This window comes from Mandrillus leucophaeus, unplaced genomic scaffold, assembly GCF_000951045.1.
Source record: "Mandrillus leucophaeus isolate KB7577 unplaced genomic scaffold, Mleu.le_1.0 Scaffold79, whole genome shotgun sequence".
Lineage (NCBI taxonomy): Eukaryota > Metazoa > Chordata > Mammalia > Primates > Cercopithecidae > Mandrillus > Mandrillus leucophaeus.
Window position 1 is genome coordinate 1,309,673 of NW_012108585.1, and position 19,316 is coordinate 1,328,988.

The following is a 19,316-nucleotide window of genomic DNA, read 5'->3' on the forward strand; positions in this document are numbered from 1 at the left end:
ACACACACACACACACACACACACACAGTGGTTGATTGGATAGGATGAGGGCAATGAATTTCTTGAATTGGTTTTTTCTGAAACATGACTAAAAACACTATAACCTAGTTTGGTGATTTGTAGGTAAAGTAGGATTTTTAAAATCACTTTTCTATATAATTGTGATGAAAAGTACTGAGGAATGAAATTGGCTTTGATTGGATTAAATATCTGCCTTCTAACCAAAACATAGTCTAGTAGTTTTAACTCAGTTATTTATTCCATGTGTCATAATGCCCCAAATAACCAGGCCACTGCTACTGGCATTAAGGGTTGCCAGCACCATGTGGAATAATATACAAATGCAAGGTGAAAGGAATTTCTGCACCATTTAAATTTTTTTCTCTCTCTTAAAGCAGAGCAAAATTTTTGCATCTAGTAAATGAATGTTATGAGAACTTAATTTTGAGAAAAAGCAATTTGATTCATAAAAACAGAATTTTGCTCCATTTCTTTGTCTTTTCTAATGCCAGGAGTAAGGAGCATAAATATAAACATTGTTTTTCTTTTTATTTTCTCTAGTGATAGCTGATTTTATTATATTGTCTGTGGCTGAATTCTTCTGTAGATATTGAAGATGGCCAAAAGTGGAGATCCGAAATGTGACTTCTTAGTGTGCATTTTCAACGGAGAATGAATTTTTATCTTATCACCTGTGTCATTAATTCATGATTTTATCTTTAATAATTTTTCCCAGCTTTATTGAATTATAAATTGTAGTGTGCATTTGAGTAAGGTGTACAACATGATTTGATACATGTATACATTGTGAAGGATTACCGCAATCAAGCTAATTAACACATCCATCACCTCACATAGTTAGACTTTTTTTGTCTGTCGTTAAAACCCTTAAGACCTGCTCTTAGCAAATTTCAAGTGTACTGTACCGTATTATTAATTATAGACTACCATGCTACACACTGAATCTTCAGAACTTACTCATCTTATGTAACTGAAGGTTTGTGCCTTTTGACAAACACCTTCCATTATCTCCCCCTTTCCCAGCCCTCTAGAAACCACCATTCTACTCTGTGTGAGTTCTGTGAGTTTGACGTTTTTAGGTTCATTCATGTCACAAGTGGCCGTATTTCCCTTTTGTTGTTTCAAAACAGTCTCACTTTGTCACCCAGGCTGGAGTGCAACTGCGCAATCTCGGCTCACTGCAACCTCTGCCTCCCGAGCTCAAGCAATTTTTGTGCCTCAACTCTTGAGTAGCTGGGATTGCTGGTGTGTACCACCGTGCCTGGCTAATTTTCCTATTTTTAGTAGAGATGGGGTTTCGCCATGTTGGCCAGGCTGGCCTCAAACTTCTGGCCTCAAGTGATCCACCCGCCTCGGCTTCCCAAAGTGCTGGGATTACAGGCATGAGCCACAGTGCCTGGCCTCCTTTTTGTTTTAAGGCTGATAAATATTCCATTTGATTATATATGCCACATTTTCTTTATCCATTCATCCGATGCACACTTACGTTGTTTTCACAGTTTGGCTATCGTGACTAATACTGCAGTGATCATGGGAGTGCTGATGTCTTTCTTGAGATCCTGATTTCAGTGTTTTTGATATGTAGCAGAAGTGACATTCCTGAGTCACACGGTAGTTCTGTTTTTAATGTTTAGAGGAACCTTCTTACTGTTTTCCATAATGGCTGTACCAGTTTACATTCCCACCAATAGTGTATCAGGATTCTCTTTTCTCCACATCCTTGCCAATACTTGTTATCTTTTGTCTTTTTCAATTGGTGTGCCATTTAGTTCTTTTTCTTGCCTAATTGACTAGGACTTGGAACATTCTGTTAAAGAGAGGTGGTGAGAGTAGACTCCCTTTTCTTGTTCCTGATGTTAGGGGAAAAGCTTTGAACTTTTCACCATTAGGTATATTGGCTGTGGACTGATCATATATGGCCTTTATTGTTGTGTTGAGGTACATTCCTCCTTTACCTAATTTATTGAGAGTCTTTGTCATGAAAGGATATTTAATTTTGTCAAATACTTTTTCAGATGATTGTGTGATTTTTATCCTTCATTCTGTTAGTTTGGTATATGACATTTATTAATTTGTATATTTTGAACTATCCTTGCAAATACCACTTGATTATAGTGAATGATCCTTTTAATGTGCTGTTGAATTCAGTTTCCTAGTATTTTGATGAAACTTTTGCATCTAGTTTCATCGGGAATATTGACCTGTAATTTTCTTTTCTTATAGTATCCTTATCTGGCCTTGGTATAAGGGCAATACTGGGCTTTTAAAATGAGTTTGGAAGTGTTCCTGCCTCTGTAATTCTTTGGATGAATTTGAGAAGAATTGATACTAATTTGTGCTCAGGTGTTTGGTGGAAATCACCCCTGAAGCCATCTGGTCCTCAGCTTTTCTTTGTTGGGAGGTTTTTGACTACGCTTTAGTCTTCTTACTTGTTTTTGGTCTGTTCAGCTATTAATATTTCTTCACTTGTCCAGGTACAGTGGCTTATACCTGTAATCCCAGCACTTTGGGAAGCCAAGGTGGGAAGATCACTTGAGGCAGGAGTTGGAGACTAGACTGAGCAACATAGCAAGACCTCATCTCTACAAAAAATAAAAAATTAACTAGTTGCAGTGGTGCATGCCTGTAGTTGTAGCAACTTGAGAGACTGAGGCGGGAGGATCCCTTGACCCCGGAATTTTGATGAGCTATGATGGTGCCACTGTGCTCCAGCCTGGACAACAAAGCAAGATTGAATCTCTTTTAAAAAAAGTCTTGATTTTTTTTTGTTTATTTTAGTGTTTCAGTCTTGTTAGGGTACATGTTTCTAGAAATTTATCTATTTCTTCTTGGTTATCCAAGTTGTTGGTGTATTAATTTTCATAATATTCTCCTTGTATTCCTGTGGATCAGTTGTAATGTCTTCTCTTTCATGTCTGATTTTCTTCATTTGAATTCTCTTTCTTAGTTATTCTAGCTCGAAGTTTGTCAGTTTTGATTATCTTTTGACAAACAACTATTATGTTGATTTTTAAAAATTTTCTTTCTGGTCTCTCATTTATTTCTTCTCTTTATTATTTCCTTCCTTTAGCTAACTTTGGGCTTAGTTTGTTCTTTTTTCTATTTTTTCCATTGTTAGAAGTGGGGTAGTAAAGTCCTCTCTTGTTACTGTATTGCTGTCTGTTTCTCCCTTCAGTTCTGTTAGTATTTGCTTTATATTTTTAGGTGCTCTAAGGTGGGGTGCAGATATACTAATACATTTACAACTGTAATATTCTCTTGATGAATTGACCCGTTTATTGCTGTCTGATAACCTTCTTTGTCTCTTGAGACTGAAAGTGTATTGTGTCTGATATAAGTAAGCCCATTTCGATTCTTTTTTGATTACCATTTCCGTGGAATATCTTCTTCTATCCTTTTATTTTCAGCCTGTGTGTGTCCTTACAGCTAAAGTGAGTCTCTTGTAGGCAACATATTGTTGGATACTTAAAAAAAATCTGTTAGTCACTCTCTATCTTTTGATTGGAGAATTTAATCCATTTAAAGTAATTATTGATAGTTAAGGCCATTTCGTTGTTCTCTGTTTGGTAGGTCCTTTGTTCCTTTCTCTCTTGCCGCCTTCCTTTGTGATTTGATGATTTTTTTTTGTAATGGTATGATTAATTCCTTTCTATCTTTTATATGTTACTGGAGGTTAGTTTTCTTTGTGGTTACCATGAGGGTTACATAAGACATCTTATAACAGGCTGTTTTAAGGTTATAATAACTATAATTACCTACAAAAATTCTACAATTTTACTTCTCCCTCTTTCATAGTTTATGCTATTGATGTCACACTTTACATCTTTTTATATTTGTGTATCCATTGACAAATTATTGTAGCTGTAGTTATTTTTATAATTTTGTCTTTTAACTTTTATACTAGTTAAAATTGATTTATGTACCTCGATTACAGCATTACAGTATTCTGAATTTGACTGTATATTTATTTTTACCAGTGAGTTTTATACTTTAATGTGTTTTCATGTTTTTATTTACTGTCCTTTAGTTTCAACTCAAAGAACTCCCTTTAGCATTTCTTATAAGGCGGGTCTAGTGCGATGAACTCCCTCAGCTTTTGTCTGTCTGGAAATATCTTTATCTCATCTTTTTTTCTGAAGGACAACTTTTGTTGTTTTTTTTTTTTCCCATCTGATGGCACCTCTGACTCCTTGACATTGTATTATTTGTTTCTCAGAGAAGTAAGGCAATTTTTTTTTTCTTTTGAGACGGAGTCTCGCTCTGTTGCCCAGGCAGGAGTGCAGTGGCGTGTTCTCAGCTCACTGCAATCTCCACCTCCTGTATTCCAGCGATTCTCCTGCCTCAGCCTCCCCAGTAGCTGGGACTACAGGTGCGTGCCACCACGCCCGGCTAATTTTTTGTAGTTTAGTAGAGATGGGGTTTCACTGTGTTAGCCAGGATGATCTCGATATCCTGACCTTGTGATCCACCCACTTCGGCCTCCTAAAGTGCTGGGATTACAGGCGTGAGCCACTGCACCCAGCAACAACTTTCTTATGTATAATATTCTTGGCTGGCAATTTTTTATCTATTAGCACTTTGACTATATCATCTCATTCCCTCCTGATCTGCAAGGTTTCGGCTGAGAAATGCACTGATTGCCTTATTGATGGTGGTGATGGTGGGGTGTGTGTGTGTGTGTTGGGGGTTTCCTTGTATTATATAGGTTGCTTTTCTCCTGCTGCTTTCAAAATTTCCTCTTTGCCTTTGATTTTTCAGAATTCAATTATGATGTGTTTCAGTGTAATTTTCTTTGACTTGAGCTTTTGAGCTTCATGAATCTAGATGTCCATATTTCTTTCAAGATTTGAGAAGTTCTCAGGGAACAAACATTCATTTAAGTAAGCTAGATATTTCTTCTGTTCTCCTTTTGGGACCTTGATAATGCACATATTCATTCATTTGATGCTGCATCATAGTTTCTGTATGCTTTTGTCATTTTTAATTCATTTTTCTCTTTAGTTTCTCTGGATAATTTTAAACAATGTGTGTTTGAGGTCAGTGATGCTTCTGCATAACTGGGTTTCCTGTTGAAGCTATTAATTTTTTTTTTAGTTGTCAGTGTATTCTTCAGTTTCAGGATTTCTGTTTGGTTCTTTTAGAGTTTCTATTCCTTTATTAAACTATTTGTTTTGTTCATGTATTGTTTTCCTGATTTTTGTTGAGTTTCCTGATTTTTGTTTCTGGGTTCTCTTGAATCTCATTGAGGCTCTTTAGGATGATAATCTTTAATTCTATCAGTCATTTCATGAATCTCCATTCCTTTGTGATCAGTCATAAGGACTTTATTGGTTTACTCTGGTGATGTATTATATAATTGTAAACCGAATATATAGAAAACTGAAAAAAAATCTGTAGAAAAATAATTAGAATTAGCAAGAGCATTTAACAGGTTTTCTAGATATAATACCCATATATGGGAATCATATTCCTATTTATATGCCAGCAAAAAGCCACTAGAAAATGTAATTTTAAAAAGTTATTAAAATGATTTATTTGGGAAAAGTTCATTAGCGCATCGAGTCATTAGGTGGAAGGTTGAGAAAAGGTGAACTCTACACACAGAAGAGACTAGGCTGTCACTGCCTTGACGCACTGGTTAATCTTAGCCTCTTTAAGAGTGAGAAAACCAAGGACCAGGCACAGTGGCTTATGCCTGTAATCCCAGCACTTTGGGAGGCCAAGGCGGGTGGGTCACTTGAGGCCAGGAGTTTGAGACCAGCTTGGCCCACATGGTGAAACCCGTTCTCTACTAAAAATACAAAAATTAGCCAGGCGTGGTGTTGCTTGTCTATAATCCCAGCTACTTGGGAGGCCGAAGCACCAGAATGGCTTGAACCTGAGAGTGGAGGTTGCAGTGAGCCAACATTGCACCTTTGCACTCCAGCCTGGGCAACAGATTGAGACCTTGTCTCAAAAAAAAAAAAGAGCTAGAAAACCAGACATTATATTATATGCTCTCAGATGTGAGGCAATGTCAGTTACACAACACCATTAATTATTATTTTTACCTAAAAATGAAAATTGAATATATTCAAGTCTGTAAAGCTAATATTCAGTATCAGCACAAACAAAAAGCAAGAGATATAGAGAAACAAGTTGAATTTTATCAAGAAGAAGCAAACATACAATCCAGAATGTGAGTCATTGTATGGAATAATGGATTTCCTTTAAAAAAAATCACTGGCATTCAAAAAGTGTACATTGGAGGAGGTAAGAGACTTTCTCTAGATTAGTAGGGGATGAAAGGATCTAACAAATAAGTACAAAGTATGGGCACTTTTGTATTTTGATTCAAATAAAGTAGCTGTAAAAACTAAACTTTGATACGAATGGGGAAATTTGAATATGGGCTATATCGATATCGAGAAATTAGTTAATTTTGTTACAGTTTACATTGTTGAGAAGTGCTCTTTTTTGGAGATGCATAAGGAATCATGTATAAGGATGTAATGACATGATGTCTGGAATTTTAAATGATGGCAAAACGTATAATGTACATAGGAATAAAATATATACACATCTTTCATGGAGGAAAATATAACGCTTTGTTAGACGCCTTTTAAGGAGACCTAAAGAAATAGATAAACACACTGACAAGTTTTCGACTTAACAATAATGCAAAAGTGATACACATTCAGTAAAACCATACTTTGAATTTTGATCTTTTTCTGTGGTATGTAGTATGATACTGTCTTGTGATGCTGGGCAGTGGTAGTGAGCCACAGATCCCAGTTAGTCACACAACCAGAGAGTAAACAACTGATATTTTCCAGATTAGGTGCTTTAAATGCATTTTGAATTTAGGATATTTTCAACTTACGGTGGGTTTATTGGGATATAGCCCAATGGTAAGTTGAGGAGCATCTGTAGTATGTTAATGAATTGAAAGATCCAAAAGCATGAAGTTTTCCCCAAACTGATATTGCTTCAGTGTAATTGGAATCAAAATCCCAGAGGCTGCTGTTGGGTTTTTTGTTGTTGTGGTTGGTTGGTTGGTTTGGTTGGTTGGTTTGGTGGAACTTGACTGGCTAGTTCTGAAATTTCTATGAGAAGCATAAAGCACCAAGAATAGCGAAGACAGGTTTGAAGAAGGAAAAGGTAGGGAGCCTTGCCTTACTAATTACTTCTTGTAAAGGTATAGTAATTAAGGTGGTATAGATCTGGCACAGAAATATACAAACATAGCCACAAAACAGGTACACATGTATATAGAAACTTTGTACATGGCAATGCATGTAAATATTCCTGGGAAAATTCATTCTAAATACTTGTAAAAGAAAGAAATTTTATTCTTATCTTATACCAGACCCCTCAAAATAGAAGTATGTTCTTACCTCATAATATATACAACGTCGGTTTCCAGATGGATTAATGACTACAACGTGAAAGACAAAGTTAACGACGTTTTAGGGGAATATCTTTATGAACTTGGGATGGACAAGATTGTGTGGAAATGTCACAGAATTGTATATTGTAAAGGAGAAGGTTGATACATTTGAAACAATTAAAAATTTTAAGCTGGACATGGTGACTCATGTCTGTAATCCCAGCACTTGGAGGTGGAAGCCAGTGGATTGCTTGAGTCCAGGAGTTCAAGACCAGCATAGGCAACATAGCGAAACCTCGTCTCTACTAAAAATTAGCGGGGTGTGGTGGCACGTGTGTGTAATTCCAGCTATTCAGGAGGCTGAGGTGGGAGAATCACCTGAGCCTGGGAGGTCAAGGCTGCAGTGAGCTGAGATTGTGCCACTGCACACTAGCCTTAGCGACTGAGAGCCCATCTCAAAAAAAAAAAAATTGAATTCTATCAATGAAAAGATGTAAAGATATCATAGACTAGAAGAAAATACTTATATAACATATAACGGACGGATAAAGTATTATTATCTATAATGTATAAAGAATACCTACAAGTCATTAAGAAAAAGATACCTTAATTTTAAAAATGTACAAAAGACACAAATAACTATTTCACAAAAGTGGAAACAGGAATGACCAAAAACTGTATAAAATATTCAGCCAAGGTGGTTAAATGCATTTGACATGCATTTTAAAAGTATAATGAAGTACTATTTTTTTTTATACCCGATTGGAAACATTTAGAAAGTACCATGTGTTAATGGATGTGAAGAGTTATAATGGCCACTGTTAAGCACAGCTAGCAAGAGTATAAATTAATATAGCTTCTTGGAAAATAAAATAAGGTGTACCTACTGTATTTCCTAGCAATTTAGTTCCTAGGCCTATACCTTAGAGATCTCCTTGCGCAGGTAAATCAGAGTGCACCTAGCAGCGTTATTTAAAATAGCAAGAAAATGGAAACAACCCAGTTGTGATCTTTGGGGGAGTGGATTAAAATAATTGCCATGTATTATTTCACACCTCAGTGAAAGTGGAGAGGATTAAAAGATACATTACACTCTGAATGGTCTAAGTCTCGAAACCTATTGAAAGGGAATAATACTGAATATCATTCTGTACTAAAAAGAAAAAGGAATAATTATTTATCTTTATAAAGCTCAAAAACATGTAAGCTATAAATGAACAGCTCATATATATATATGTAGCAAAACAATAATAAAAGCAAGGGGATTTTAAACATAAATGTCGAGATATAGGTTGTTATTAATGGAGGATAGACCAATAGTAGAGAGAGGCACAACAGGGAGCTTCAGAAGTGAATATAATGTTCCATTTCTTAAGCTAGGTTTCTAGATTTTTATGTCGTTATTTTCATCTACATCTACATTATATACAGTGTATTGCATGTTTGAAATGTTTAATAATGGTAACATTAGAGTTGTTTTACAAAACTTTCTTTTTCTATCAGCCATTCTAACATTAATAATGGTAACATTAGAGTTGTTTTACAAAACTTTCTTTTTCTATCAGCCATTCTAACATTAATAATGGTAACATTAGAGTTGTTTTACAAAACTTTCTTTTTCTGTCAGCCATTCTAACATTAATAATGGTAACATTGGAGTTGTTTTACAAAACTTTCTTTTTCTGTCAGCCATTCTAACATTAATAATGGTAACATTGGAGTTGTTTTACAAAACTTTCTTTTTCTATCAGCCATTCTAACATTTCCGTGCATCGATGTCAGGAGACTGCTTCCCTGTTTCCAAAATCTCTGACTTGGTTTCTTTTTAGTCATTTCAGATTATCCCATGCCTTTCTTTTGTTTTATTATTTCATTGTTCTTCATAGAGTACATGCTGAAATACATGTTCTTTATGGGAAAACTTATTTTTGAAAACAAATGTGCTACCATTGACAGGAAAGAATTTGGAATTGTGGAAAAATTTTACAGTATATATTTATTTGTTGGTTTTCAACGACTCCTTATTGTCACTGGTGTAAGTCTCTAAATAAACATATTGTTTCTATGCATGCGTATGCAAAGCTTGATTCTTCTCCTTCTGTCATTAGGCAAGTGAAAGACCAGAATAAGAAGGTAGCAAATCTGAAGCACAAGGAACAGGTGGAAAAAAAGAAGAGTGCACAAATGCTGGAGGAGGCTCGGCGACGGGAGGACAACCTCAACGACAGCTCTCAGCAGCTCCAGGTTAGAACACAAGGAGAACCGGAAAGGATGGGGTGAAGAGATTTGATCCATAATCGCATGTTGTTTTCCTCTTCATCTTTATCCTCCTCTTTTTTCTCTTTCTAACCCTGCTTGCTGCCTTCCTCTCAGACCAACTGTTTAGCAATGAAGGAATGGCTTTAAATAGAAAATGCAAGTTTTATTCCACAGCTTTATGAGGACACCTCAGCATAGGAGAAAGTTCATCTTGCTTCAAGTTGATGACACGTAATTGGTAAGTTCAATGACAGTTTAATGAGTGGGTTATATTAGGCTTCAGGGTTATCAGTGTACTTCTCTGCCAGTTCCGTCCAGTACAATGGATTGCTAATCTTAGTTTGTGTCTTTCTTCCTTTTTTCCATTCTTCCTCTTTTCCTTCCAACCTCCCTCTATCTTTCCTTCCTTTCCTCTTTTTAAATATTCAATTTAGCAAGAATATTTTACAGTCATACAGAATGTGACATATAAACTGTATTTTTTCACTTCAGTGGAGTGATCATTGATGCCTAAACCTGATTATTCACAGATTAAGTAAACCAGGCTCAATAACAGCAGTAGCAGCTACCACATCATAAGTGCCAGTTAGGTCCTCAGTATTTGAAACTAGGCTCTGGTCATTGGTTTTGTTCTAACCTTCACAGTAATCCAAGTGGAGCAGGTGGTATTGTATACATTTTGCACCGGGGAAAATAGATTCAGAGACATTGCGTTACGTACATAAACGCACACAACTTCCGAATGGCTCAGCCATGATTTTAACTGGGACTCCCTGAATCTGTGGACTGTCCTCTTTGTCTTGATCATAATGCTTCAGAATGAAGGTGTAGATTATAGGGAAGAATACCGTAAACGCGCTGGAGTCTCTGAAACTCATGCTGGGTCTAAGCCACTGCCAGATGGTTTTTCTGTAGTTAACAGTTTCTGATTGGGTCTGATACTGTGTATGTGCCACAATTACAATCTTTACTGGAGAGATTCGGAGGAGTTACTATGCAGAAGCCATTTTGAGGCTTTATAACAAATTGATTTAACATGTGAAGAAGACTCTACTTTTTATTTTTCTCATTCCTCTTTTATGTAACTTTTACTGATTATATTTATAGAAAAAGTCTAAAATTTCCTCAAATGCACCAAATTTTGAAAAAAGCAGCACGCCAGTTTTTCCTCATCCTTGCCCATAAGTTAATATTGGCGGTTTTCTCCTCTTTCTGTTATTCCTGCTTTTTTGTTAACAAAATACAAATCTGATGAGTGGAAAATATTTCATTTTGTGTCAATTTACATTTCTGTGATTACCAGTGACATTGTTTTTTCAAGTGTTGAATTTTCTTTTGTTTGTTAATGTAATTTAAATCTCTCTTCCATTGTTAGCTTTTCCTCCCATAAATGTTCTGCTTAGTTCATCCCCATTTTGAGAGTATGTGTTTACACATAAATACTTGTAAGTTGTTCTGTGCTTTCGTATTTTTACCTTTACTTTTTAATTCATTTTATGGTATTTGTGTGGTGAGGATATTTTTTCTTTATTGCTAACAACTTCACTAGAATGTTTATAGGGAATTATTTCATTGCTCACAAACTTGAATTGATGTCTTTATATTTTATGAAATTGATGATTAGTCTGTTTCTAGGATTTCAGTTTAACCTTCATTCTTGAACTATGGCCACATTGTTGTTTAATTGTAGAAAATATTTATTTTATGATAAGGCAAGCCCCTCTTTATGTTAACGCCTTAACTGTTTCATTATCTTCCCCTCTCATCATTTAATGTTTTCTCTTAGCAATCTGTCTTTATGAACCAAAAATACTCTTCTAATCTTCTGTCAGTTGTTTTAACACCAAAAGTGCTTTCATATGTAATCTCTTGTTTCCTTTTTATATAAACTAAAAGATAAATAAGATAGATTATATTATTTATATTTTACATATAAGGAAAACTAATTTAGAGTGGATGACTGACTTCCCCAAATTGTCTAAGTAAATGATAAGTATCAAAGTTACGAAAAAGATAACTGATGGCCATGTGCAAGTTACACAGAGATGTAATTCATTCAAATACCGTGAAAAGAGCACTGGACTACAAGTTAGGATACTTAGGATCTGATCTCAGTTCTTTTACTAACTACTCAGTTACTTAAGTATATTTCTGTTTGTTTATTTATTTATTTACTTATTTTACAGACAGTCTCACTCTGTCACCTAGGCTGGAGGGCAGTTGTGTGATCCTCGTGTCTCAGCCTGCCGAGTAGCTGGGACTGCAGACCCGTAATTTTTAAATTTTTTGTAGAGACCAGGTCTCACTATGTTGCCTTAGGCTGTTCTCCAACTCCTGGCTCCACACAAACCTCCTGCGTCAGCCTCCCAAAGTGCTAGGATTATGGACGTGAGCCACTGTGCCTGGCCCCGTTAATCATATTTAGAGATCACAATCTGGGTATTAGGGGTACTCCCTACCACTGGATTGTCATTTACAACAACATAATTAAGAAATACAGCCGGGCATTGTGGCTTATGCTAATCCTAGCGACTCTGGAGGTGAGGGACGGAGGATCACTTGAGACTAGGAGTTCAAGACCAACCTTAGCAACATAGTGAGACCCTGTCTCTAAAAAAATTTAAGAAATTAGCCTGGCAGGATGGTGTACCTGTACGGTCTGAGCTACTTTAGAGGCTGAGGCTGGAGAATTGCTTTATCCGAGGAGTTCAGGGTTGCAGTGAGCTATGATTGTGCCACTGTACTCCAGCATATGTGACAGGACAAAACCCTGTCTCTGAAATAAATTAAATAAAAATAAAAGAAGTTAGGAATTCTTAGAGAAATTACTCATTCCAGGATTAGAGCAAGAAATGTACGGGATAAACCTAAATTAGTAGTTCTCAAACGTGTGTGCATTGAAGTTCCATGGAGGGCTGTTATAGATTGCTGTCTCCTATCCCTAGGGGTTTTGATTCAGTAAGTTTGGGGAAAGCCCCGGGAATTTGCATTTCTAATAAGTTCCTGGGTGACGATAACATTCCTGGATGAGGAACCACATTTTGAAAAATCACTGCCCTATAGCATCATGTGATACGAAAAATTGAGAACCTGTCAAAGACTGCTGGGGTCATGTAAGGATGGACACAGGAGCAAGAATGAAGGGGCTGTCATTGGCCTAGGACAGACAGTTGGAGCATAAGCAAGACTGATGAGTAAGTTGTTTAAAACAAAGTGTTTTTAAATCTGGCAACTTCATGATGAGACTCTAAAAGTACTTTGGAGATTGCTGGGGCACCAGTGCCCTAACACTGGGATTTGCTTTTTAAAATTCCAGTGGTAGTAGGGGAAGCGTTGGCCATTTTTTGATAGGTTATTGAAGCTGAGTGACGGTGACATGGGGTTTATGATATTATCTTCCCTATACTTTTGCATGTTTGAAATTGTCCCTAATAAAATGCTGAAAAAGAAAGATATCACTTAACCACTTGAAACTTTCATATCTCTAAAATGAGTCTTAAGAGAGATAAGACTTCACTCCTTAGACTTTAGTGTGCCTTTCAGTTCTGAACTAGCTTTTTAACCATATTTACATAGCCCTGGAATGGAGCCTTTGACTCTGGCTTCATTTCTTAGCCAAACTCCTTATTTGTGTTTTCCCTTTACTTGAGAAATATTTCCTATATTTTCCAAGTAACTTCTTTTTTCATATCTTTGCTTGAATTTCATGGAGTTGGTTTCTTCTGTTTTTAAACTGAAGGTCATATACCTTGGCTTTTGTTTAAAAATTATAACTTTTAATTAACGTACTAGAAAAATAATCCATAATATTTATTGTTTACATCCTGCTACATTTTCTTTTAAACTTTAATTTTACTTACTTGTAATACTAATACATATATACACTCTTTTGTATTTTGCTTTTTAAAAACTTTTTATCGTTTAAGCATTTCCATGAGTTGTATGTTTCATGTTGATGCTTGTACTTGTTATTTTCAGTTGACTCCAGAGTTCAGTAGCTTTACACACGTTCCTCTTTTTCTGGACATTACCTAATTTTCAGTTTTCACAGAGCAAATTTGTACAGATGAATTGTACCCAATTTGGTGATTTCCGTTGGTGATTTCTCAGAGCAAACTTAAAGTATATGAAGTGTTGTAGCTTTTCTTAAATTTCTGTTACCAAAGATGAGCTAATTTAGAGAACCCCCAGCAGTTTGCAGGCGTTCTGTTTTCCCCATAGCCACTTCGGTTCTATTTAATTTTCTGCTCATTTTACACATATATAATGGCGTCTTCAAGTTGTCATATTTCATTTATTCAGTGACACTGTCCGTTTTTCACATGTAATGATTTATTATCTGAAATTTCCGTGTCACATTTTAATTACATTTGCTACCTATCATGAAGATCTTTGCATATCACCTACTTTGGATTGCTATGTTATAAATGACATTGAGGAATGATGATTGTTGCGTATTTTTTCTCTTTCAGTCATCTTTCTTTTGAAATTTATTAGATTGTGTTGTTTAAACCTCTTTTCAAAAAAAATCTTTTAAATTGCTTACCTTGTCCTTTCTAGGCTGTTTCTTCACTTAATCTCCCATTTGCAACACAGTTAAACTTACTAGTTTCTTTGAGTTCTTTAGCTGTGTGTATGTGTTTGTTTCTTGTAAGTGTTCATTGCTTTAATGCACGTGGAGTTTATTTTATATATCTTATAAAACATAAATTTAAAGTACTCTTTCTTTACCCTGATACCCAGTTCTCCTGGTAGCACTTAGTAAATAGGTATTCTTTAAAAAATTTTTTTAAATCTACTTAATCATATGCTAGATAATCACATAGAAGTTTCCATTTCATTCTAGATTCATTGTTTTGTCTTTAATCCAATTTTTTTTTTTTTTTTTTTTTTTTTTAACGGAGTCTCTTTTGCCCTGTCCCCAAGCCTGGAGTGCAGTGGTGTGATCTCAGCTCGCTGCAACCTTCATCTCCTGGGTTCAAGTGATTCTTCTGCCTCAGCCTCCCAAGAAGCTGGGATTACACACCTGGCTAATTTTTTTGTATTTTTAGTAGAGATGGGGTTTCACCATGTTGACCAGGCTGGTCTTGAACTCCTGACCTCAGGTCATCCACCGGCCTTGGCCTCCCAAAGTGCTGGGATTACAGGCGTGGACCCAGCCTTTCTGCATTTCTTTTGCACTTTGTTTACAAAGTCAGTAGGTCATCTTCAACATCATTAACTTTATCTCCAAACTTTTTTTCTAGGTAAATTTACCAGTTTTTTCAACAAGCTTTGAAATATCATTTGAGTCTCTTTAGTTTGTTAAAATAACTTAAAGAATATTATCACTTGTAATTTATTCAGTCATCTGCAGCCAGGAACTAAATTCATTCCTTTTTTTATTCCTATCTATGTTTATTATTTATCATGTTAAAGATTTAAGGAATATAAAATATTTTCTAAAGAAAGCTAATATCCAGATTACAACCAAATTATTAAAGATTTCTGGTAAATCATAGAGAAGAAAAGAGTAAATGAAACTTCAAGGCATAAAATAGTTGAAAAAAGTATTAGCAAATGCTCTTTTTTGTATTTGCCTATAAAATAATGTTTCTCCGGATGAAAACTGAGACAAATTCCTTACAGAGCTCCTGTCTCTAAAGGTTGTGAGCATTAATGAGATGACACATGTAAAAGCTTCTATAAGAGCAAATGTTAACAGGACTGGACTAGGTAGTAGTAACATAACAGGTACAGTGGGCCCTCCATACCCATAGGTTCTGCATTTTTGGACTCAGCCAATGGTGGATTGACAATATTATGGAAAAAACCACCAATAAAACAGAATAATAAAACAATAAAAAATAAACAAAATAATATACCAGCTGTTTACATAGTGTTTACACTGTATTGGATATGAGAAGAAATCAAGAGATTTAAATTATATACGAAGATGTGCATAGATTATCTGCAAATACGATAACATTTTATATCAGGGACTTGAGCATCTGTGGATTTTTATATTCCAGGGGAGTTTTAGAACCAATCCCCAGAAGATACTGAGGTGCTACTGTAGGGATGTGATGAAACGTGAGAGATTCTAGAATTTTCCTATAAAAGGAGGCATTCACTTCATAGGAGGGAACTTTTAATTTTTCCAGTAGAATTTTGTGAGAAATTTGCCTCATGTTACTTCATTTCGAGCAGTGGTTCTCAATTAAGGCTCAATTTTGGCCCTAAGGAGTATTTGGCACTGTCTGGGGACGTTTGCAACTTGAGAGGTGCTGCTGTCACCTAGTGAGCAGAGTGCTGGGACGCTGCTAAATATCCTGTAGTTCGCTGCACTGTCACCTAGTGAGCAGCGTGCTGGGATGCTGCTAAATATCCTGTGGTTCGCTGCGCTGTCACCTAGTGAGCAGCGTGCTGGGATGCTGCTAAATATCCTGTAGTTCGCTGGATAGCCCCCACAGCAAAGAGTTATTCGGCCCACACTGCACATAGTGCTGAGTCTGAAACCACATTTAGAAACACTTTGAACACCAGTTCTTTACCCAGAGTGTTACTGTGGATGAAGTTTTCATGATTAGCTTTGGAAACCTAATACGTATGGCCATATTTATATTTTCTTCTATGTAGAGCTAAGACCAGTGCTATTAAGTTAAAACTCTGTAGTGGCAGTGCCATAGTACCAAATAATATTGCCCCGGTACATAGTTTTCTGGTACCGTACGCTAATGTGATGTGAAATAACGCTAGGAGCGTTGTGGTGAGTGAGTAGTTTACATAACATACACATTAACATCATTCTCAGGCACATAATTCCAGATTGAAGTTAGCATACCATGTGATTCAAGTATTCTGTATTACTGTGAAAGAAGACTTGGTGCTCTAGAACTATTTAATATTTGTCACACCAAAGTTGTAATCGAATGACTTTGGTTATATTTGGTGTTTCATAGAATAGTAGAATAGCAATTAATTCTGTCTTCTTCTTTTAAACATTTTTATCACAGTGTTTTGTGTTTTAAATTTCTGGCTATTTAGGTGATCTGTTGATGTTTTCATGAAATAGGAGAAGTAAAGGGAAACATTACTACCTTATTTCTGTTTTTCGAAGGAATTATTTTAGTATTTCTATCTTAAGTATAATAATTCTGGGATTAAAATATTTATTAAGTGTTTTATACTTAATGGTTGTTGGTTTATTTTATTTTATTTTATTTTTCTTTTTAGAGAGGTTCTTGCTCTGTCACCCAGGAAGGAATGCAGTGGTGTGATCTCAGCTCACTGCAGCCTCTTTCTACCAGGTTCAAGTGATTCTCATGCCTCAGCCACCCGAGTAGCTGGGATTCCAGGCATGTGCCACTATGCCTGGCTAATTTTGTGTGTTTTTATTAGAGATGGGGTTTCACCATGTTGACCAGGCTGGTCCTGTCATCATGTGATCTGCCTGCCTCGGCCACCAGAAGTGCTGGGATTACAGGCATGAGCCAGCACACCTGGCCCTGTACTTAATGTGTTTGTTTGTTTTGAGACGGAGTCTCGCTCTGTCGCCCAGGCTGGGGTGCAGTGGCGCGATCTTGGCTCACTGCAAGCTCCGCCTCTGGGTTCACGCCATTCTCCTGCCTCAGCCTCCCGAATAGCTGGGACTACAGGCACCCACCACCTCGCCCGGCTAATTTTTTGTATTTTTAGTAGAGACGGGGTTTCACCGTGTTAGCCAGGATAGTCTCGATCTCCTGACCTCGTGGTCCGCCTGCCTTATATATTTTGTACTTCAATAAATGGAATTGTATTTATTCTTTTTCACTTCTTTTGTTGATTATGATTTGTGAGATTCATTTGTATTAGTTGTATGTATCATCCACACCTTTATTGTCCTTGCACTGTGTTTATTTAATTCAGAATTCCACATTTATATTGAAAGTCTTCTGAAAAGACAACTTCATTTCTTTTCAATTTTCCATTCTTTGAATACTTCAGATGGTACCAAGAGTAATTCCTTTTGACAGAAAGTGAGTTTGGAAGTCAGTGGTTACTTTGCTGTTTGTTTGTTTTTGGTTCAACACATTAATCATGTTCTGATTAGATTAAACACTGTCTTACATGTGGAATGAAAATGATACCTAAAAAATTGAGAGAATCTGAGGATCCCAGAGATTCTAAACACCTTTTTGTCATTTATCATGGCCTTCGATGGGAATACTCTTCCTTATGATGTCACATTGCCACTGAGTTGTATCCTATTTGTACCTTTGTGTTTTGGACAGTTAGTTACTGTGAATTGTAGTAACTTATTTCACTGTTTTTGGTCTCAAAAGCCTATTTACATTTAAATATTATTAAAGATCCCAAAGTGATTTTTTTTTCTTTTTTTAAACAGAGACTGAGTCTTACTGTGTTGCCCAGGCTGGTCTCGAACTCCTGGCCTCAAGTGATCCTCCCACCTTTGCCTCCCAGGATGCTGGGATGATAGGCATGAGCCACTGCACCAGGCCTCAAAGTGATTTTTTTATAGGGGTTATATATGATATACATGTGTAGATCTTTAGAGGCAGCTATCCCATGTCTAGATTTATATGCATATACATGTCCAAAAATATAAAAATACATATGTACAAGGTGACTTACAACATTATTCCTAATTGCAAAATTTTGAAAACCTAATTGCCTATAGGTAAGAGAGTGCTTAAATTCATTGTGGTGAATCTACACAAAAGAGACTGGCAGTTTTAAAAAAGAAATGAAATGTGTGAGCAAAAAACGATAGTATTTTAATCGTAGAATAAAATATATATCCATGAGTTTATGCTGATATAAACAAGTAATCAAATACATCAATAAATGGCATATGGACAGACGGCTCTTTCTCATAGAAGAATTTCAATTAACAAGTATAGATGGGAATAAACCAAAAGAAAATCACCATGAGACAAACTGATGGTTGTGAAAATTAGTGTGTGAAAGTTTGAGGTTAAACATGACTTTCATAGTCTCAAAATGTTTTCCCCAAGGTGTTTGTTTATTTTAACAGAAGACTGTAACGTTTCAGTGAAGAAACCTACCAGGCCACCTTAACAAAGCGTTTAGAGTTAACATTACCAGTAATACAGAGACATGAACCTCCCGAACCCCTTGATACAAGGCACTGAGAGGGACACAGTATCATTTCTGTGTTATTCTCTCTGAAAATGTGTAACCTCATTCCAATAATGAGAACATGCCACACAGACGCAAATTCTGGGACATTTTACAAAATAACTGAGCCGTACACTTTAAATATGTCAAGACGATGAAAGACAAGGAAAGACTGAGCAGTTACAGATGGATTTGAGGGGAAATGTCAACTAAATGAATTGTGGGATCTTGCACTAAAGCAGATTTCAGGAAAGGGAACAGAGAATTGGCTGGGTATAGTGGTGCATACCTGTAGTCCCAGCTACTGGGAGGCTGAAGAGGGATGGCTGGGTATAGTGGTGTATACCTATAGACCCAGCTACTTGGGAGACTGAAGAGGGAGAATCACTTGAGCCCAGGAGTTTGAGGTTGCAGTGAGCCCTGTTTGGACCACTGCACTTCAGCCTACAGGACAGAGTGAGACCCTAAGGAAAAAAAAAAAAATCCAGAAAGAAAGGACATTGGTGGAAAAACAATGAAAGTAAGGTTCGCAGGTTGGTAAATAGCA

The 19,316-nt window shown here is 36.3% G+C and overlaps 1 protein-coding gene across 1 annotated transcript in view; it reads left to right on the plus strand.

The window, feature by feature from the left end:
* The window catches only part of ERC1 (ELKS/RAB6-interacting/CAST family member 1), a 581,971-nt gene that overhangs the window by 242,261 nt on the left and 320,394 nt on the right, over positions 1 to 19,316 (plus strand). The window contains exon 15 of the mRNA XM_011967141.1: positions 9,499 to 9,634. Coding sequence (XP_011822531.1) covers positions 9,499 to 9,634 — 136 coding nt within the window. The remainder of the gene's footprint in view (positions 1 to 9,498; positions 9,635 to 19,316) is intronic.